The sequence below is a fragment of the Bombina bombina genome, chromosome 6 (assembly GCF_027579735.1).
Source record: "Bombina bombina isolate aBomBom1 chromosome 6, aBomBom1.pri, whole genome shotgun sequence".
NCBI lineage: Eukaryota > Metazoa > Chordata > Amphibia > Anura > Bombinatoridae > Bombina > Bombina bombina.
In genome coordinates, this window is record NC_069504.1 from 1,026,280,535 (window position 1) to 1,026,304,376 (window position 23,842).

At 36.6% G+C, this 23,842-nt stretch overlaps 1 protein-coding gene across 2 annotated transcripts in view; it reads right to left on the reverse strand.

Annotated features, from left to right (window-relative positions):
• Positions 1-23,842, reverse strand: part of ABTB3 (ankyrin repeat and BTB domain containing 3) — a 328,216-nt gene that overhangs the window by 50,826 nt on the left and 253,548 nt on the right. For both annotated transcript variants that reach the window (XM_053718757.1, XM_053718756.1), the window contains 6 exons: positions 22,540-22,692; positions 12,215-12,380; positions 11,850-11,939; positions 9,992-10,093; positions 8,320-8,413; positions 7,761-7,896 (listed from right to left, as the gene is read on the reverse strand). In XM_053718757.1, the coding sequence (XP_053574732.1) occupies positions 7,761-7,896; positions 8,320-8,413; positions 9,992-10,093; positions 11,850-11,939; positions 12,215-12,380; positions 22,540-22,692 (741 nt within the window). The remainder of the gene's footprint in view (positions 1-7,760; positions 7,897-8,319; positions 8,414-9,991; positions 10,094-11,849; positions 11,940-12,214; positions 12,381-22,539; positions 22,693-23,842) is intronic.

Consider the following 23,842-nt stretch of genomic DNA (forward strand, 5'->3'; position numbering starts at 1 on the left):
TCAAGGCGCAATAACCTTAGGGTGGTTGGCCTACCAGAATCGGTGGGCCCGCAGGACTTGATGGCCTTTGTAACTGTCACTCTTCCCCAGGCGCTCCTGGTACCTCCCCCCGCGGCACCTTTTCAGATAGATAGAGTCCACCGAATTGGTTTCCTGAGAGAAAATAGTAATACTGAAACTAAACCCAGAACAATCATCTTTAAATTTGTTAACTACCAAGATAAGCTTTTATATTTAAAGCATTACAGGAAACTTGACTCCCTTTGTATTGATTCATGCAAAATCTTAATTTTCCAAGACTTCTCGGCCGAGACAGTAGCCAAAAGAAGGGAAATGTCCCAATTGTTTACAAAGTTTATGAAGGCAGGTTTCAACGTTAGATTAGTCTATCCTGCAAAACTTATTTTAACGAAGGATGGGAAATCCTACTCTGTAAATAATCCAGATGAAGCATTTTCTTTATGTAAGGATTTAGCCATGACTTAAATTGGGGTTAGACCACATTTTTATTTAAAATACTTTAATTAATATCCAAGATGGATTATGTTGGTATAAGTTCTTTGATGCTGTTAAATTGCATAAGTTTTAATTTTATGTTTGCGCTAAGGTTGGTGTTTTTTTTTTGTTTTTTTGTTTTTTTTCCCCTCTGGCGTGCGTCCTTGTCTCCATCCCTCTCTCGCTCTCCTCTTCCCCTACCTACCTGCCCTCTTTTTTGGGCATATTTATCTTTGGTACTTACCACAGATGCAGCATCCCTTCGGGGGGACTGTTATCTTTTTATAAAAATAAAGAATGTCCTTCCCTCTTAAAATTGTGTCCTGGAATGTGGGGGGCATAAACTCCCCGATAAAAAGGAAATCTGTAATTAAGCATTTGGCTAGGGAGAAACCAGATATAGCTTTCCTGCAGGAAATTCACCTGAAAGATACCGAAATTCCTAAATTACAGACGAAATGGGTAGGGGAGGTAGTAGCAGCTCCTTATAATTCGCGTAAAAGAGGAGTCGCTGTATTATTCAATAAGGCTTTGGAATATAAAATCTTGACTTCGATAGTAGACATAGAAGGACAGTTTCAAATTTTGGAAATACTCTACAATGAAAAGCGACTCATTCTTTGTAACATTTATGGCCCGAACAAAGTAGATAAGGAATTCTGGGATGATATGACGTGGCACTTACATAAATATATAGGTATGGACCTTATAGTCGCCGGTGATTTTAATCTAATAGGTGACTCACTATTAGATAGACAGACAAAAAAAACACACTTTAAACCAGATAGAAAAATACGTATTTTGCAGAAATTTCGAACACAGTTAGGGCTGACTGATATTTGGCGAGCACAAAACCCAGATGTTAGATCATATACCTGTATGTCAAAAGGACATCAGGCCTTGTCTAGGATCGATCTATTTCTGATCTCGGACTCCTTGGTAGGATTGGAGTGGAGGGCAGAGATAGGAGAGATAGCAATTTCAGATCATGCTATTATCACATTAGCAACAAAAACGTTAGTTAAGCGATCCATGTCTAATCAATCTCTTTTTTTTCCCCAAATATTTGATGAATGATATAGATTTCCAAAACTGGTTGTGTAACCAATGGAAAGAATACCTGAGCTTTAATAGAGCATACATAGAGAAACCAGATATTTTTGGGGAAGCAGCTAAAGTAGTGTTGAATGGGAAAATTAAGGCTTACATGAATTGGCCAATCAGGTTAAGAATAATTACAGAGCATATTTGGCGAACAGTACAAATTATAACTGGAATAAATATACAAAAGCTAAGGAAAATAGAGATGTTCTTCTAAAACAAAATACTATCCAAGAAATACATAGACAAAAGGCCTTATACGGGGGGTTTGGGGGTACATCGGCTAAATTTTTAGCTAGAATCACGAAAAGAGTAAACAAAAATACGATAACAGCTATCAACAAAGATAACACGAGAGTAACAAGTAACAGAGATATTAGCAACATTTTTGTAGATTATTTTAAAGAGCTATATAAATCAGAAGAATGCACCATAGATAAAGGGAAACTGTTTTGGGAGAAGATCACGGTACCTAAACTCTCCGTGGACATGCTGACGGAGATTAATGCACCTATATCAGAGACTGAGATACAAACCGCTATTAAATCAGCAAAAACTAGCAAAGCAGCCAGACCAGATTGTCTACCAACTGAATTTTATAGGATTTTAGGGGAGCATGTTGTACCATCCCTCCAGAAATTATTTAATTTCTACTTTGTTGAGGGGAACAGATGTTCCCAATATTTTACGGCCGCTAATATCACCTTAATTGCTAAAAAAATAAAGACCCTGAACAAACAGCTTCTTATAGACCAATATCAATTCTAAATACGGATTATAAATTACTAATGAACATCCTGGCAAACCGTTTAAAGCCGCATCTTAGCTCAATAATCCATGAAAATCAATCCGGCTTTATGCCGAATAGGAATCCTGCTAAAAATATGCGTAAAGTCCTGACTCTGCTGGATTTCTGTTTTAACAGGATTAAAAAAGATATACAGGGGAGCATTGAAGATTTGGCCGTACTATTGGTCGACGCGGAAAAGGGATTTGACCGCATCTCTTGGGAACATCTGTTCTTTTCATTAGAACAATTTGGAATCACGGGAAACTTTAATAAATACATTCAGCTAATCTATTCAGACCCAAGGTCGGCTTTAATTATTAACGGGGAGATCACAGAATGGTTCTTATTACAAAGGGGGACCCGTCAAGGCTGTCCGCTCTCACCCCTACTATTTAATATATCTTTAGAGCCTTTAGCGATTATGTTGCGACAACAACTGGAGGGCATTCAAATTGCGGGGCAAAAATTAGTTCTGTTATTATATGCAGATGATCTACTCCTATTTATGAGTAATATTAAAGACACTTTACCCAAATTCATGGAAATAATTAATATTTTCGGGAAAATATCGGGCTATAAGATCAACCTGACAAAATCGGAATTGATGTGGCTGGACAGAAAAAAAGACTATGATATTATACATCCTTTTGCTGAAGTTCAGAATATATTGTATCTGGGTATTATGTTAAGCCCTAATCCGGAGGAATGGTATAACATGAACTTTCGTAATTGCTTCACTGCCTGTAAACGGAAATTGGAGGATTGGATCAAACTTCCAATTTCTTTAACTGCTAGGGTTATGTTAATAAAAACAGTAATATTTCCCAAATTACTGTATTACATACAAAATATCCCAATCCCGATTCATAGAACTGATTTAACAGAGTATAACAGGGCCTGTCGTATAGCGACAGCCCGGCTTATGAATAATAAAACAACTGCAGGACTGGCGCTTCCGAATTTGCAACGTTATAGTTTAGCCGCGCACAGTAAGGTTGCGATAGATTGGCTCTTAGAGCAGGAACATATTTCCTCTGCAGCTTGGGAAACCGCATTGGTCTCACCATTTAGATTAGATGCCCTGTTACACTGTACCATTACAGAACTCCCTTCAGATCCTTTCCAATTAATAACTTATAGGAATATTATTATGGCATGGTAGGAACTATGCAACGAAACTGGTTGCTCGCCTCACGTCTCCAAATTTCTCCCCATAGTCGGGAATCCAAATTTCTCGCCTGGGTTAGGTAACAGTCTATTTATACAATGGTTGCAAAAGGGTTTGATCTATATTACGCAAATGGTGGATGCAAACTTAAATGTATTAACTTTTGAAGAATTAAGTAATCTATTTGGTCTTTCAAAGCGTGATTTTTATGCATTTCTCCAAGTAAGGAATTATATAGGTGAACTTAAACAAAGATATGGGTCAGACTGGTCGCTCAAGGATTTACAATTTAAGATTAATATCTATTCATCAGGACGCTACTCTATCTCTGCTCTCTACTCTCTTCTCAATCAAAACTCCTCCCTAGAACAATTAGATTACATAGTAGCCAAATGGCACCCCACATTTCCATATATTGATAGACAGGTAATAGTGGACACTTTCAAGTTAACAGAAAAGAGTTGGGTTTTGACAGCATGGAGAGAATCTCAAATTAAGATAGCCCTAATGACATATCTGTCTCCCGCAAAATTATCAAGATGGTATGGCCTGGACATTCCTTGTACTAGATGCAGTGCCAACTGTGCAGATATCATACACTGTTTTTGGTCCTGTCCTAGGATTGGGCAGTTTTGGGCTAAGACAGTATACTGGATGAACACAGTTCTTAGACTTGATTACACTATCCAGCCCATGGAGATCGTGTTTTTAGTTAAACATCAAGGAACAGTTCGTAATCTGAAATTGATTAATATAATTATATTTCTGGGCAGAAACTTGATACTGAAAAAATGGAAAGCAAAAAAGGCGCCCACCTTGAGAGAGCTTAAACAGGCCTTGCTAACTCAGTGTATGTCTGAACATTATAATCTACATGGGCTGCCTGACGATCAAGTAGAACGGTTCTTTAAACACTGGAAAGGGTTTATATTATCTTTACCAGCTGGTACGCAAAATATTATAGTCAAACCATATGTTAAATCAGTTTTTTTCCAACTACAGGTACTGGCTGGGACTTTCCCTAGTACCTGGCTTCCAGCTAATAATGCAGGATTATGATGTGCGAGCGGGGGATGGAGGAGGACGATTATAAGCGTTTATATATGCACACATCAGAGGGATATATATATATTTTTATTTATTTTTATTTTTTTCTTCTCTTCTTTTTGGTTTGAGGTACACCTAGCTAAACTAACTGTTTATTTCGGATTTCTGTAATTGTCTGAAACAGCAATGCCGAAAATAAAATTAAAACATGGATTCAATAAAAAGGAATGTAAGTTAAGGTTAAAAATTCCAACAGGGAGAATATAGTTAAGTTTGCTGAGATACTACTAAAGTTTTTTTTTTTTCTATATGCAGGGTAATTATTTCTTGATTTTTTTTTCATATGTTTTGACGCCCTGCGTGGCACATACATAAAGAATATGTCTGTGTCTTTGCTTATTTATATTCATGTTGTAATATTTTTCCCTGCTGGTATACAAATAAAATAAATATTTTAAAAAAAATAATGCAGTTAGTGATGGAACTAAGGAGGGTTATTAGGATTATGGGGCAAGGAGGTTGGGGTTAATTATGAGGGATTGCAGATATGGGTTCATGGTATGGTAGAGACGGGTGGTTAGAGGGTAATTATGCTTTGAAGGTTGACAGTTAAGGGGTGCAAGATGGTGTATCACCAAGGGGTTAATGCATTTTGAGATTGGTGTCATGGAAGAAGAGAAGGAAGTGGGTTAATGCCTGTGTCAAACACTGGCATTTAAACAACCCCCTCTTGTCAATTAAGTTAATGCCAGTTCATACAATGTTAGGAGCGGGTCAAATGTCAGTAGGTCGTCTGGGGAAACTAGCTGATTCCACCTGTATATAGGGGATCAATTGTATTTAAAGGGACATTAAACCACATTTTTTTCTTTCATGATTCAGATAGAGAATACCATTTTTAACAACTTTCTAATTTACTTCTATTATCTTATTTGCTTCATTCTCTTGATATTCTTTCCTGAAAAGCATATCTAGATAGGCTCAGTAGCTTCTGATTGGTGGCTGCACATAGATACCTCGTGTAATTGGCTCACCAATGTGCATTGCTATTTCTTTAACAAAGTATATACAAAGATCGCAGCAAATTAGATAATAGTAGTAAATTGGAATGTTGTTTAAAATTGTATTCTCTATCTAAATCGTGAAATAATTTTTTGGCGTTTAATGGCCCTTTAATTACCACTGCTTATTTAAATGCATTTGTCTCTCCTTCACAGGAATGACAAAAAAACAACTTCAGACCTATCATGAGAACAGCTCCTTTTCATGCAATCAACAACATGCTTCATATAGCTGTTTACAATAAAACAATATTACAACCAACATAAAGTCTGCATTATACAATATTGTAAATATCAAATCACCTTCTTGAAGTTTTGAAACAATGTTTTTTTTCAAGAGCTTTTTAAAAGGTATTGTGCACTATATTCAATATACTGTATAATTCTCTAGGACTCTTTTTATAAAGGTATTGCGCACTACATCCAATATATAATTCTCTAGGACCCTTTTTATAAAGGAATTGCGCCATACATTTAATATATAAATCTCTAGGACCCTTTATAAAAAGGTATTCCACACTTCATCCAATATTTAATTCTCAAGGACCCTTTTTATACAGGTATTATTAAGCACTACATTCAATATATAGATCTCTGACTAGGACCCTTTTTATAAAGGTATTGTACACTACATTCAATATATAATTCTCTAGGACCCTTTTTATAAAGGTATTACGCACTACATTCAATATATAATTCTCTAGGACCCTTTTTATACAGGTATTACGCACTACATTCAATATATAGATCTCTGACTAGGACCCTTTTTATAAAGGTATTGCACACTACATTCAATATATAATTCTCTAGGACCCTTTTTATACAGGTATTACGCACTACATTCAATATACTGTATAGATCTCTGACTAGGACCCTTTTTATAAAGGTATTGCACACTACATTCAATATATAAATATCTAGGACCAATATGGTTCTGTGATCTTTCAGAATTATAATAGATTTTATCACCCCCCCCCCCCCCCCCCCGTTTTAACAGATTATTTTTTGTTTTTTAAAGTTTACTTTTTCAGCTACACTAATTTGCCTTAATTATTGCAGGGCGTGAGCATAACATATCATATGATAATGACTTGTTTGTCTCTTGGGGAGTAAAAAGCTTAGAATGACAGCTTTTATACTGAGCAGGGCTGCGGTCTGCTACCCCTCAATGTTTTTTTCTTTTTGACTATGTATGCAGTTTGTAGTTGTAATTCAGTACACATTTTGGTCATGTCTAAACAATTCTTAACCCTTTATTACATCCCTCTCTGCAATATTAAAGGGAAATCCTTCCTAATGCAATAAAATTGCTTTAGAACATTTCAATGAATATATTAATGCTCCTTCGTAACTATGAGCTGAAACGCCACCAAAGGGTTACACATAATGTTAAAGGGACAGTCTACTCCAGAATTGATAATGTTTTATAAAATAGATAATCACTTTATCACCCGTTCCCCAGTTTTGCATAACAAACACTATTATATTAATATACTTTTAAACTCTATGATTACCTGTATCTAAACCACTGCAGACTGCCTCTTATCTCAGTGCTTTTTACAATCTTGCATTTTAGCCAATCACTGCTCATTCTTGCATAACCATTATCATTCTCCACGGGAGTGAGCATCCATATGGCAAGCATGAACTAGTACTATCTAGCTGCTGTGCAAGATTTAAAAAGCACTGAGATAAGGGTGGCCTGCTGTGGCTTAGAAAAATGTTGGTTATGCAAAGCTGGAGAATGGATAAAAAAAGGCATTATCTATCTTGTTAAACAGTAGACTGTCCCTTTAAACATGTTCTCACAACTAGCAGAGCATTATTACTTATTAGAAAAATAACCACACAGCTACCAATCACTGGCTTAGCCTTTGTCATGCTCGGGATTGGCATAGGAGTATGCCTGGCACACCAGCTAATCAAAATATTTGTTACCCATTTATGGGATTAAATACTGTTACCAACAGTTGTGTAATAAAAAATGTATAGCATTTATTACTGTGCTAAACTGTCTCTTTAAGCAGTGCACTTGAAAAACAAAAGAAATATATAACAAAATGAAGTATATAAGCTCGCAGGGCTGTATCTTATGTACCTGTGGCCGTGTGCCGCAGCCTGGCTGAAAGAGTTCATATCTCCTTGAGGTGCTGTAGAAATACCATTTCTGTACAATGTTCCTATCATGGGATCTGCACCGCGTTCCAGTAATAAACTCACAAGCTCAAAGTTTCCTACAATGAAGAGTAATAGAAGCTGATGTAAACATTTTGTGATTTTCTCAGAAATACAGACCGGCTGACGATTTTATACTGTGCACTAATTTGAATAATAAGATGATGATCACAAAAAAACATAATTTATATCTTATCTGATAAATGAATTTCTTTCATGGTGGTGAGAGTCCACAAGCTGTTGTAAATCCCATATGTAACAGCTTGTGAACTCTCGCCACCAAAATTAAAGAAAGTGTTGCGAAAGGCAGAGGTCAATTTCAATTTAACGTAATTCAATTTCTAACGCACAGTTTTTATTTTCTAAAATGTTTTTATTATTTTATTTGAAGGATACATGAAAAATATTGGATTCTGGGGTTGTATAATGTAAACAAATGTCATCAAAGTTAACATAAATCATGTGGTGTGTAGATAATATACCTGCAGCTGCTGCCAGTTGTAAAGGAGTTTCTGAATAGTTTTCCTCTCCGGACTCCAAACAACCTTCTACATTGGCTCCAGCATCCAAAAGTAACTATAGACAAAAACAAACATAATAAGTTATTTAAAAAAAATGTAAATTGTTTTTAATTGTGTTTTTGCTTTGGATATGGGTTTATGTATGTGTGAGCGGACATGATCCGCATTTATCATTGCACAAGCAGTCCTTGTGAACTGCTTGTGCAATGCTGCCCCCTGCAGATTCGCGGCCAATCGGCTGCTAACAGGGGGTGTCAATCAACCCGATCATACACGGTCGGGCAGATTGCAGACTGAGGATTGCGTCCTCAGAGGAGGCGTATGAGTTAAGAGGCAGCGGTCTTAAGACTGCTGATTCTTAACTCCTGTTTCCGGCGAGCCTGAAGGCTCTCGCCGAAACAGAGGCATTGGGGCCGATACGGACCTTGTTAAATCTGCCCCCTGGTATAAAAACAAAATTAAAGAGACAATGAACTGTATTTTCCTCTTTTAATGTGTTCCTAGTGATCTATCTTATCTGCTGGAGTATATTACATTTGTTTGCAAATAGCTCATTTACCTTTCTTTTGTTGTTTAAAATAACAGGTTTTGCCTGTTTTATCCCTTAATGAAAATTTCAGTAACTGAAGTACTGGTTGGTTATAGAAAATCTATGTAAACAAGAAGGTTCAGATGAAATCATGCTCCCATTGGGGGAGTCCCAGAGAGGTGCTAAAATGTTAATTTCCATTGTTTTCTCTAAAAATTGGCCTTTGAGCAAACTGTGAGAAATAAGATGAGGACTTTGTGCAAATAATTAGAAAGATAAGATAAGAAGGCCTGTTCTCCCTAAAACCTTAGCTCATTTTATTGGGTTGTGGATTCAGCTTGCAGAATAAGCTATTTCATATACAAAAACTAAACCTAATGGAACAATTTTCCATACATTTTTAAACTCTGCAGCTAGTATATCAAATCATTTTATATGCCTTAAGGGGAAACCAAATTGACAGTACACTGTCCCCTTAACACAAGTCATATTTTTATGGAAATAAGTGCTTTCTCTCCAGTACGAGGCAGCTATTGATTTCCTATTTTACTATAACATTAACACGATCCAGTCTCACTTTGGTCAACAGTCTCAACAATATATCATGGGGATCAGTGAGGTTTTTTTTTATCACTGGACAAAGTAAGACAACAAATGGGATTAGAGTGAGCATAAAAATAAGGGAGATCAGATCAAAACATGAGGATCAGATAGAGATGTATCAAAATTGAAGGGTTTGATGAGATAATTGGAATATGGTGAAATGAGGTAGGAAATCAGCTGGGATTGGGGATGTGCTGAAATATTTGCTATAGCTATTTTGAGATGACAGATGTGATTAGATGGGGAATCAGACCCATGAAAAACATCTTTAGATTGTCAGATCTCTTGAAGAATATATTTTTCTTTATACCCTTTCCTTTATAATTGTTAATCAATTATCTTTCTGCTGCTAGCTGCTTACTGGCTCATTATAGTCCTATAAATATAAAACTCAAAATTTGTCAAGCACTTTAGGTTCATCAGCTGAAGTTGAACACTTTTTACTATCACATATTTGAGCTGTATCTCAACTGATTACAAAAGCAGTTGTGAGAAAATTACCTGTACAACAGGAATGTGTCCCTGAAGGACAGCAAATGTCAGTGCAGTCCAGTGACGAGTCTCAGGATGAACAGATGGAAACTTATGTGCTGTGGTAGGAACCTGAACAGAGACAAAATTAGAGTGAAGCTCTTTATCAATGAAAAGTGATTTAAACGTTAGAGATTTTTTTTTCCTTGAAATACATTTTGTGCTTTAAAGCAAAAAGTCATTATTTGAGCAGTGTTAAAAATGTTTATACTTCCTTTTGAAATGGAAAGAACAATCTTTTCCTTAAAGACACTAGATTTTTCTTTGCATAAATGTTTTGTAGATGATCCATTTATATAGCCCACCTGGTAATGTTTTTGTAAATTTTTTTAGTTTTGTTTATTTTTAAATAACATTGTGCTGATTTTCAGACTCCTAGCCAAGCCCCAAAGTTTTAGATATATACTGATGTATACAGACTTCAGACGGCTTCTGTTTGTATAATGGGTCTTTTCATATGCAGGGGAGGGGGAGGTTCTGCTATCAGACCCTTTCAGGCGGTTTCCAGACTCCCAGGCTTATCTCATCAACAGTGTTAAATTGGGAGCTTCTAAATACGTTTTTAAAAGGTTTTATACTGGATTTTTACATCTGTGCATATTATTCTTTATAGTAGTGTCTATTACATGCAGTTAAATGAAAATTGGTGTATACTGCCTCTTTAAGAAATTAGACAAGAGAACTGTATTTAATATAAGAACTTAGACAGGGGGACATTGTACTAAGTTTGTTTTATATAACAAGGGAAGCAAATTAATTTATTACAAATATTTAAATGAAAGCTGTTTAAATTGAAAGTGAAAACAGAAGGTAATGAATGTTTGTGCACAGCTAATATCTATCTATCTATCTATCTATCTATCTATCTATCTATCTATCTATCTATCTATCTATCTACCTACCTATATTATTAGCTGTAACACATTTTGAAATATGCACTGTATTTCACAATGTGTGCAGGAATGAGTTTCTGATTGTTAGTTGTCACATAGGACAGACATGAATGAATGCCTTATACATATGTGTAGTACCTCTTCCAATTTACTCTTCCCCATGACAACATGAAGACAAAACACTTTTAAAATTTACTTTTTTATTAAAAAATTAAAGGGACGAGAAACCTAATTTTTTTATTTCTTTCATGATCCAGATACCATTTAACCAACTTACTACTATTGTGAAATTTGGTGAAGGAGCAGTAATACACTACTGGGAGCTAGCTGCTGATTGGCGGCTGCACATTGATGCATCTTGTCATTGGCTTACCTGACATTTTCAGTTTGCTCCCAGTAGTGCACTGTTGCTCCTTCAACAAAGATACCAAGAAAATGTAGCAAATTTTACAATAGGAGTAAATTGGAAAGTTGTTTAAAATTGTATGTTCTATATGAATCAGGAAAGAAAAAGTTTTGGTTTCATGTTTCTTTAAATGCAAAAAAAAAACAAAAAACATTTGGGAGACTCAAGTCAAAATAAACTTTTATGATTCAGATAAAGCAGCAGTTTTAAGACACTTTCCAATTTACTTCCATTATCAAACTTTGTACAGTCTTTTTATATTTACACTTTCTGGGGAACAATATCGTACTGAGCATGTGCACAAGCTCACAGGGTATACATATACTAGTCTGTGATTGGCTGATGTCTGTCATATGATACAAGGGGCCGGAAAATGGGAGAAAAAATAAATTTGTCCTAAAAAAGTCTACTGCTTATTTGAAATTCGGAGTAGGTGTTATTGCATTGTCCTTTTATTATGTACTTGTTAATTATGCAATTCTACTGCATTGAGTGGTCTTTTAAGAAAAAGGAAAAAGTATTTTCTTACCTCAACATTTAATTCTGCCCCAGCATCAAGAAGCATCTGTACCATTGCCTCATCTCCTCTGACACATGCGTACATTAATGGTGTCATTCCCTGAGGAAGCAAAGAAGAAAATCACACCATAATATGATGGTTCATTTATTTCATTTATATGCAGATGAGATGCAAAACAGAGAGATTATTATGAATAAAATAATCTTAAATTATTGTTATTAAATTATCTGTATACTTTTTTAGGGTCTAGTAAATATTTACCTTTGAAATTTAAGAGTAAAAAAATAAAACGACTCATTTTTGCAGGTAAATATATTTTACATTAATTTACATAGGCATTAAGTAAGTTTATTTTATTTAAAAAAAATGTTTACCTGTTCACTCATGCTGTTAATTCCATCGGGACCGAGCAATGTGACAGCTTGTTTAACCAAGTCTGTTCTACCACAGTTCAGCATTCGGAAACCAAGGTCCTGTTTAAATTTTGCTTCTGTGGCAACTGCATCCAGTTTCCGAGAAGCACAAAAACAGTCATCAGCCCTGTAAAAGAATTAGATTGTAAGCTCTTTGTGACAAGGACCTTAAATTATGTTCTGTATTGCTCTACCATGTTAAAGGGACACAAATTCTGCTTTCCCGTTGTCACATTATCAAATATAATTACATAGTTCACATTCTGTTACATAATACACCTACACAGGACAGGAACTGCAGAATCATTCTACTTTTATTTTTCCATTCTATAAACTGACCACCACTGGACATCTTTCAAATATTGGTGACTATGTTTCCATAAAAATATTATGTAATACTTATTGTTTTATTTGTTTATTTTTTTTATGAGGTTGAAAAAAGACCAAAGTCCATCGAGTTCAACCTATACAAATCTTATATACTTACAAAAAAGCTCCAGTGGAGCTTAAATTAATCCCATTAAAAGGTGACCCATTTACACAAGCAATCATATCCCTGAATTCTGTTTCTAGGCAGAAATATATCAAAACCATTTTTAAATGTATCTAAGGTATTGGCATTCACTACCTCCTTTGGTAATGAGTTCCACAATTGTATTGCTCTTACAGTGAAAAAAACCTTTCTGTTGCAGGAGATTAAATCTCCTTTTCTCCAGCCTTAAATTGTGACCTCTTGTCATAAAAAATTTCTTGGGATAAACAGAGCTTCTGCCATCTCTGTATATGGGCATTGCATATATTTATATAAAGTAAACATGACATCATGTCACCTCTCAAGCGCCTTTTCTAGAGAAAACAGACCCAGTTTGGGTAACCTCTCCTCATAGCTTAAATTCCCCATTTCCCTTATTAGCTTTGTGGCCCTTCTCTGAACTTTTCTAGGTCTGCAATGTCTATTTTTGAGATCGGTCCCTAGAACTGCACTCCATACTCAAGGTGACATCTTACCAGGGATTTATATAGTGACATAATTATGCTTTCTTCCCTTACATCAATGCCTCTTTTAATACATGCTAGTATCTTATTAGCCTATAAAAGCTGCAGCTCTGCATTGTGCACCCATCTTTAGCTCGTTATCTATTACTACTCCCAAATCCCTTTCCTCCTCTGTTTGGCTAAGTCTAACTCTGTTTGCAAATGTATTACAGCTTATACTTGTCAGAAAATATATTTGCAAACATAAATAGGGCTAAGTAAACATATTGGCCCACATTTATTAATGTGCCAAGTAGGGAACCTTTTTGCCCATGTTCAAGGGGAGCAAGGAAGATTTTGCTCCACCCCCTGGTCTCAAGCAACCAACTACAAGTCTAAACATTTTCAGAATTTTCTGTTCATTCTGTTTGAATATTATTAACATAACATTTTTTTTTACCTAGCTTACACATAAAAGTATGATGTTTTATTCAGATTTAAAGACTATTGTTATTTTTTTTTTAGCATAATATGCACTTTTGGAGACTATTTTAAGGCTGAACATATAAAAGTAATGATAAAAACGTTACTGATACTGTTGGCTTTAATGTTGTACTACCTACCCAATGCTCAGATATTTCAAAGATGTCAGCATCTTTTTTTTTTTAATAAATATGAAGTAAAAACTGTTTAACCCTTTCACTACCGGGACATCCAGACAAAAACTTGCCCAAAATACCAGAGCATTTTTGCTATCAATCCATTTAAACAGAAATATTGCCTTGTTTTTTTTAAATTTATCTATCAAATCTATATATATATATATATGTTTAGTAGACAACCAAAGGTATTGATCTAGGCCCATTTTGGTATATTTCATGCCACCATTTCACCGCCAAATGCCATCAAATAAAAAAGGTGGTACTTTTTTCACAAACTTTCACCTAGATTACGAGTTTTGCGTTATGAGGGGTGCGGTGCTAATGTGCAGTTTTTTCTCACCACTCACTTACCTGCAGCGCTGTTATTACGAGTTTTTACAAACCTGGCGTTAAAAGACAAGAAGTGAGCGTAGAGCAAAATTGAGCTCCATACCACACTCCAATACCAGCGCTGCTTAATTCAGCGGTGAGCTGGTTGTATGTGCATGTGCAGGATTTCCCCATAGACATCAATGGGGAGAGCCGGCTGAGAAAAAGTCTAACACCTGCCAAAAAGCAGCGTAAATCTCAGTAACGCAACCCCATTGATTCCTATGGGGAAACGCATTTTATGTTTACACCTAACACTCTAACATGAACCCCGAGTCTAAACACCCCTAATCTTACACTTATTAACCCCTAGTCTGCCGCCCCGACATCGCCGACACCTGCATTATACTTATTAACATCTAATCTGCTGCCCCCAACATCGCCGACACCTACATTATATTTATTAACCCCTAATCTCCCTCCCCCAATGTCGCTGCAACCTACCTACATTTATTAACCCCTAATCTGCCATCCCCAACGTCGCCGCCACAATTCTAAATTTATTAACCCCTAAACCTAAAGTCTAACCCTAACCCTAACACCCCCTAACTTAAATATAATTTTAATAAATCTAAATACAAATTACTATCATTCCCTAAATTATTCCTATTTAAAACTAAATATTTACCTATAAAATAAACCCTAAGCTAGCTAGAATATAACTAATAGTTACATTGTATCTAGCTTATGGTTTAGTTTTATTTTACAAGCAAGTTTGTATTTATTTTAACTAGGTAGAATAGTTACTAAATAGTTATTAACTATTTAATAACTACCTAGCTAAAATAAATACAAATTTACCTGTAAAAAAAAACCTAACCTAAGTTATACTAACACCTAACACTACACTACAATTAAATAAATTCCCTAAATTAAATACAATTAACTAAATTCAATAAAATTAGCTAAATTACCAAAAAACAAACACTAAATTACAGAAAATAAAAAACAAATTACAAGATCTTTAAACTAATTACACCTAATCTAATAGCCCTATCAAAATAAAAAAGCCCACCCCAAAAAAAAAAAAACCTAGCCTAAACTAAACTACCAATAGCCCTTAAAAGGGCCTTTTGCGGGGCATTGCCCCAAAGAAATCAGCTCTTTTACCTGTAAAAAAAATACAAACAACCCCCCCAACAGTAAAACCCACCACCCACACAACCAACCCCCCAAATAAAAGCCTAACTAAAAAAACCTAAGCTCCCCTAAGGGCATTTGGATGGACATTGCCCTTAAAAGGGCATTTAGCTCTATTGCTGCCCAAAGCCTAACCTAAAAAATAAACCAACCCAATACACCCTTAAAAAAACCTAACACTAACCCCCGAAGATCCACTTACCGGGAGAAGTCTTCATCCAAGCGGCAAGATGTCCTCAACGAAGCCGGCAGAAGTGGTCCTCCAGATGGGCAGAAGTGGTCCTCCAGATGGGCAGAAGTCTTCATCCAGACGGCATCTTCTATCTTCATCCTTCCGACGCGGAGCGGCTCCATCTTCAAGACATCCGGCGTGGAGCATCCTCTTCAATCGACGGCTTCTTCGGAATGAATGTTTCTTTAAGTGACGTCATCCAAGATGGCGTCCCTTAGATTCCGATTGGCTGATAGAATTCTATCAGTCAATCGGAATTAAGGTAGAAAAAATCCTATTGGCTGATTGAAGATGGAGCCGCTCCATGTTGGAAGGATGAAGATAGAAGATGCCATCTGGATGAAGACTTCTGCCCGTCTGGAGGACCACTTCTGCAGGCTTTGTTGAGGACATTGTGCCGCTTTGATGAAGACTTCTCCCGGTAAGTGAATCTTGGGGGGGTAGTGTTAGGATTTTTTAAGGGTGTGTTGGGTGGGTTTATTTTTTAGGTTAGGGCTTTGGGCAGCAATAGAGCTAAATGCCCTTTTAAGGGCAATGCCCATCCAAATGCCCTTTTCAGGGCAATGGGGAGCTTAGTTTTTTTTTAGTTAGGCTTAGTTAGTTAAGCTTTATTTGGGGGGTTGGTTGTGTGGGTGGTGGGTTTTACTGTTGGGGGGGTTATTTGTATTTTTTTTACAGGTAAAAGAGCTGATTTCTTTGGGGCAATGCCCTGCAAAAGGCCCTTTTAAGGGCTATTGGTAGTTTAGTTTAGGCTAGGGTTTGTTTTTATTTTGGGTGGGCTTTTTTTATTTTGATTTAGTGTTTGTAATTAAGTGGTTTTTTTTTTGGTAATTTAGCTAATTTTATTTCATTTATTTAATTGTATTTAATGTAGGGAATTTATTTAATTGTAGTGTAGTGTTAGGTGTTATTGTAACTTAAGTTAGGTTTTATTTTACAGGTCAATTTGTATTTATTTTAGCTAGGTAGTTATTAAATAGTTAATAACTATTTAGTAACTATTCTACCTAGTTAAAATAAATACAAACTTGACTGTAAAATAAAAATAAACTCTAAGCTAGATACAATGTAACTATTAGTTATATTGTAGTTAGCTTAGGGTTTATTTTATAGGTAAGTATTTAGTTTTAAATAGGAATTATTTAGTTAATGATAGGAATTTTTATTTATATTTATTTTAATTATATTTAAGTTAGGGGGTGTTAGGGTTAGACTTAGGCTTAAAGGGTTAATAAATTTAGAATAGTGACGGCGACGTTGGGGAAGGCAGATTAGGGGTTAATAAATGAAGGTTTGTGTCGGCGATGTTGGGGGCAGCAGATTAGGGGTTAATAAATATAATGTAGGTGGCGCCGATGTCGGGAGCGGAAGATTAGGGGTTAATAAGTATAATGTAGGTGGTGGCGATGTCGGGGGCAGCAGATTAGGGGTTAATAATGGGGGATTAGGGGTCAATAATATGTAACTAGTGTTTGCGAGGCAGGAGGGCAGCGGCTTAGGGGTTAATATGTTTATAATAGTGGCGGCGATGTCCGGAGCGGAAGATTAGGGGTTAAAAATTGTATTATAGTGTTTGCGATGCGGGAGGGCCTCTGTTTAGGGGTTAATAGGTAGTTTATGGGTGTTAGTGTACTTTTTAGCACTTTAGTTATGAGTTTTATGCTACAGCGTTGAAGTGTAAAACTCATAACTACTGACTTTAAAATGCATTACGAATCTTGTCGGTAGAGGCTGTACCGTTCACTTTTTGGCCTCCCAGGACAAACTCGTAATATCAGCGCTATGGAAGTCCCATAGAAAAAGGCTTTATGAAATTTATGTAAGTTGATTTGCGGTAAGGCCAAAAAAGTGTGTGGTACACCTATACCTGCAAGACTCGTAATAGCAGTGGGCGTAAAAAAGCAGCGTTATGACCTGTTAACGCTGCTTTTTTACCTTAACGCACAACTCGTAATCTAGCCATTTGAGTTTCTCACAGAAATTATTTACATACTGCTTGTGCAATCATGGCACAAATGTTTGTAAAAGTTTCTCTGAGATGCCCTTTGTTCAGACATAGCAGACATATATGGCTTTGCCATTGCTTTTTGGTAATTAGAAGGCTACTAATTGCAGCTGCGTACCACACTTCTATTATTCTGGGGAGTGAAGCGGTTAATCAGGTAGCTTAAAAGGTTATGGTTAACTTTAGTGTAGAGTTTAGCCTCCTACCTGACACTCCCAAAACCCTGATCCCTCCCTAACAGCAACTCCCCCCACTGGTCACCCTCATCTTAAGTACTGGCAGACAGTCTGGCAATAAAAAAAATAAAAACTTTTTTATTTTTTATTCATGTTTTATTTTGTTTCTGCAGTGTAGGAGTGCCCTAAACCTCCAACCTCCCTGATCCCCCCTAAAAAAACTATCTAAACCTTCCCTGCCCTAACTATTGCTGCCATCTTAGGTACTGACAGCTATCTGCCAGTACCTGAAAAACTTTAAAAAAAAAAAAAAAAAGAATAATATATATATATATTTTTTAACTGTTCCATAGCGTAGTGTATCCCCTACCTCTCCCCCACCCGCGATCTTTATATTATAGTGTCCCCCACACCCCTTTTTCCTTAGTGTAGCTGCCCCATCCCTCCCTGTACCTTTAAAAAAAAATCCTAGCTTAGGGCCCCTCCCACTCCCTCCCGCCTCCCCTGCTGGGCCGCCCACCCACCTCCCGCCTACACCTCCCGCCTATACCTCCCACCGGCTCCAGCAGAAGATCATTACAGACCGTGACACGCACAGTGTCACCGTCTATAAAGATCAGGGATCTGCCCTCATATGGAAGTGGAGCACTGATTGCGCTCTGGCTCCATATGTGGGAGATGCCTCAAGCTTTAGGAGCTCCAGATCTCGGCTGTAACTTAACAGCCGAGATTGCTGGAGCATCCTGAAACGACAACGTATATATACGTTGTGCGGTACAATAGCCAAAGTACTGTAAGACGTATATATACGTCGTTTTGGGTGAAGGGGTTATAGGGACAGTAAAGTAAAAATTAAACATTCATAAATCAGAGCGTACAATTTTAAACAACTTTCCAATTTAATTCTGTTATCAAATTAGCTTAGTTCTCTTGGTATCTTTTATTGAAGAGTAAAACTAAGTAGGCTCATAAGAGCTCAGGAGTGTGCACGTGTCTTTAGCACTCTATGGCAGCAGTTTTTGCAACATTATTTGTAACTTTATTATACAATGTTGCAAAACACTGCTGCTAAATATACCATACTAAATATACCGTACGTGCACAATTTTGAGCTCTTATGAGCCTCCATAGTTTTACTCTTCAATAAAAGATACCAAGAGACAAAGCAAATTTGATAACAGAAGTAAATTTGAAAGTGGTTTAAAATTGCGTGCTCTATCCAAATCATGAAAGTTTAATTTTGACTTTACTGTCCCTTTAAACAGCTCAGTGACATTTGTGCACTTCCTCATTGATTTGTATGTACAACTAATGTTTAATAAGCATTAGTAGAAAGTACTTATCAACAGGACCGTCTTTAACACAGGGCAAAAGGGGCAGTTGACCTGGGCCCAGTCTCTGTTGAGGGGCCCAAGAGTCCTAAAAAAAAAAAAAAAAAAAAATTTTTTTTTTTTTTTTTTTTATGGTTCATACCAGACTGCTGATGTGACATGGGGAACACACACATTCAGTCCTAATACTGTCACAGTCAAAAGTACTCTGCTTATATTTTTTTAAAAAACTGTGCCAGACCGTGCCGGTGTCATGTGACATGCCAAGCTAGTGCCATGTGCTGTTTTAGATGTGCACTGTGCAGCACTGAATGCAAAGCCCTAACTCGGCATCCAGCCATTTCCCACTGCATCAGAAAAGGTCCTACTGGGGTTACCACTGTTACCAGGTAACTGCTCTGGTGGTGGGGATTGTTTCTGGGTAGGGCTGACTGTAGGCGCATGCAGCAGAAAGCTGGAGCGGCAGGCACATGAGGATTTGAGCATCTGTGCAACTGCATACACTGCTCTCTTCAGTCTTGAGGCTGTGTGACTCATCTCACACTGTATCCATGCAGCCTTGGACAGACAGCATCCAGTCTACTGGTCCCCTTAGCCCTGCTCTTTCTGCTGTGGCCCTAAGATCAACTAACTAAAGTTTGTTAGGGGAATAGTGCTTTGTAGAAAGGTGTCAGTGGGAAGAATAAGTGAGTGCACACACGCCCCTCCCCATGCAGCATTGTCTAGTTCAGTGTGAGAGGGAACTTGTTCTTAGCAAAGAAGCGACATGTGCTGGTGTGGCTGATGTATAGCGTCATGCTGATACTTCACACATTAATGTAAGGTTTATTTTTATAGTTTTTATTTTCTCTCTGTCTCAGATTTTACAGCTTCCCATAGTAGTTCTGCTGTTCCAGTCAGTAAACTTATATTTGTCTGCACCTCCATGCTTCCTCCTTTACCTTGCTTTGCTCCTGTTGGCTGCCCTAAATCTCTTTAACCAGCTAACCTCACACCAGAATCACATTCAAAAGAATATTAAATGAATCCACAGTGGAGGAATTTATATATTTATTTACTTATTAGTACTGCTTAGGTCCAGTTTCACATATTGCATTTTTTTTTTAAATGATTAGCCCAGCAGTGGATGATCCACCGCTGGGCTAATAATAATAAAAAAAATTGATTTAGTTGTTTTTTGGGATGTTGGGGTGGAGAGCAAAATTGCATGGGGTGGGGTGGCCCAAGAAAATTTTTGCCCAGGGTCCAATCAATATTAAAGACGGCCCTGCTTATCAATCAGCAAGCATTAGTAGGATATACATTTTAGACAATGAACATTATAAAGTACACAAATGATACAGAAACATAGATGAGACTTTTTTGAGTAGTGCCCCTTTAATTCTAGCAACAGTGCTACAGTTACTTATTAAAGTGATGGTCAACTCTATCACATTATCTAAACATCAATAGATAGTGAAATAAGTATTAAATAAAATTGCATAATTATTTTTCAGAAAAAGTACTTACTTTAAAAATAATTGTTTTAAAAAACATGTAGAGCAGTCATACCCACTCCACATGTCACTTACTACGTGTAAAGCAGTCACACCCACTCTATGCGTATTCTCTGATAGTCACATGCGCAGTTCAGCCAATAATGCTAGAATCCCAAGATTCTCTGTTTACTTTATGCTATGGTGGAATCTTATTGGCTACACATGACTGGCTGATTTGGCGCCAATGTGCATGCGCTATATATTCATATTGGAAATAGTGAGTCATATGACTACGCTTATTATTGGACAGAAAACAAAATGTAATAGAAAAAAAAACGAGACCGCGAAGGGGAGCCGGCGGGGGATCATCACTTCAAGGAAACGTTTAGGCTAGTAAAATTATATAAACAGGTCATAAAAAAACTAAAAAGGAAGTTATCATATTATTGATAAGTACTTCTGATTGGCACAAACATGTAATTCAAAGTTTACCATCACTTTAAGGAAATAACCCATAATTTTCTCTGTTATATAAATAGAAGGCCCAACAGAATATACAAGTCTGAGGAGTAAAACAATAGCATTTATTTTCCATTAGGGTAAGAAACTGTTTATTAAAGGGAATAAAATATTCCTAGATGTCAACTACTTAAGCATTTCTTTGTAGCCTCTAATATTAAGCATGAAAACCAATTATTAGAAGCAATTTAAAAAAGCTAAAATATCTCCTCTGATTGGCCCATGGGGTATATTTATTAATGTCAGCCGCACATCGATAAATGCCGACAGCGTATTTATCATTGCACCAGCAGTTCTTGTGAACTGCTGGTGCAATGCCGCCCCCTGCAGATTTGCGGCCAATCGGCCGCTAGCAGGGGGTGTCAATCAACTTGATCGTATTCGATTGGGTTGATTTCTGTCCACGGCCTCAGAGCAGGCGGACAAGTTATGGAGACTACTGCTTCATAACTTCTGTTTCTGGCGAGCAACAAGGGGCATCCATACGGAGCTTGATAAATCGCCCACCATGTGTCTACCAGCTTTTAAGCGCAGTTATGCTGTTACTACACAGTATGCATGTTTCATTTTCTGTACTTTTTTTTCCAATTTCAACACTATATATATTATGTTTTTAAACTAAAATAAGTTCGGTTATATCTAAAGATAATGAAATAATAGTTACAAATGGTTCAAAATGCATTAACTTGAACATTAGCTACACTTTTTGTATAAAAATAAACAGATGCCAGCCAGAACAAATGCAGATATATATAGTAGATTTGTTCGTGCAGAGTTTGTTCCCTTTAAATGCATGACATCACTAAGTGGGTGGTATTAACCTCACTAACCTGTATAGGATTTATGGCTACACTGGCAATTAATGCATAATTACTCTTTCATGATTCAGATAGAGCATGCAACTTTAAACCACTTTCCTATTTATTGCTCTTACCTAGCAAGGCTCAGAAGCAGCAATGCACTACTGTGAGCTAGTTGCTGATTGGTGGCTGTACATATATGCGCTTCTCATTGGCTGACCCAATGTGTTCATCTGGCTCCGAGTAGTGCATTGACGCCCCTTCAACAAAGGGTACCAAAATAATTAAGAAAATTTGATAATAGAAGTAAATTGGAAAGTTATTTAAAACGGTATGCTCTCTCTGAATCATGAAAGAAAAAAAAATATGGGCTTCATGCCCATTTAATTCATTATATCAATTCATATGGACCATATATATTTTTAACAAAAGTGGCAACACTATTCCCTCCCCAAGACTTATCTTGGGAGAGTAAGAATTGATCATTCTGTGTCATACAAATAATAGAAATAAGAGGTATTGCAACATACTGATAACGTTTTATGGAGTTGGCATATTCTGATTTCTCATCTAATGTGTTCCATATTCTCTAAACTTACTTTAGCTGTCGAGGTTCACAGTCAACTCCAGGAAGCAGAAGGCGAGCCGCTTGTCGAACGTCATCACTATCCACTGAAAAGCTTCTGCGGTATCCTGCGTGAGCCACAGCAACCCGTATCCATTCCATTAACGGTGGGAGCATTAAAAATGGCCTGGCGGCAGAAATACAATGAGGATAAAATTCATAGTATTTGTAAAATATTAACGGAGATGTGTTTTATTTTTGAAATATGGTACATACTGTAGACAATCAATTCTAACAGGAAAGCCCTGGTCATACAGTTAATATAATGAGATTAAACTTTAATATAAATCAACAGGAATTTCTAATGCTGAAGAATTATGATGTCATAAGGAAATATGAGTGAATGAAAATAATTCTTGTGAAATATAATTATTGCCATATGTTGAGTGGATTGAATACTAAATAAAGTTATTATGCATTTTATAGCCTAAATGTAAATCTGAATATTGTATGTAATAATGTATTTACTCTTTATTTAAAGCTGACTGAAATTAAATAACTTTTTAAAACTATGTCTTAAATTTAATTATATCTTATTGCATCTGACACTTCCTAAATTGTTTTTCTCTCCACTCCCAGCTCTTTATTGATGCTTTTAATCGTATGACTTTGGACATATAAAGGAGACAGTCGTAAGAAGAGCAGTCCACTCTCTGGCCCTGTCTCCAGCCATGCCATTATAGATAAACACATAGCTGCACATGGCTTATGTCTTGATATGAAATGGCAAGAGAGAATGAGTCAGAAAAGAGACTGCTCTTCAAGTCTCCTTTAAATGTGCAAAGAGCACGCTGTAGGCAGCTCATGCTGAGCTAATAAATCCTTAGAGCTTATGCAATAGAACAGTGGGGGTAAGTTAATGTTTACTATAATTTATTTCATATGAGTGGTCACACACCCAGTGGTTATCAGGCAATCACTATGGTGACAGTGGATCACCTTATAGATACATAGGTATATGAAACCAAAAAAGGGTGTGTGGTATCACCATTGTTGCCCCCCACAATATATAGAGAGACATGTGACCCCTTAGTTAAAAGCTGAGACCCTCCTCTTTCAAATTAGCAAATATATATATATATCCAGCTGCCAGGTGATTGTCATAACAGCATTACATGTCTCACAGCATTAATCCTATTTTGTTCTGGTGAATTCAAAGAGGAACTTATCCCTCTGGAAATATATAATATGACCACTCATCCATCATTCCAATAGTAAGGGTTTGCATATCCTTATAGCTGTCAAGTCATTGTCATAGTAATAAGGATCAACAGACA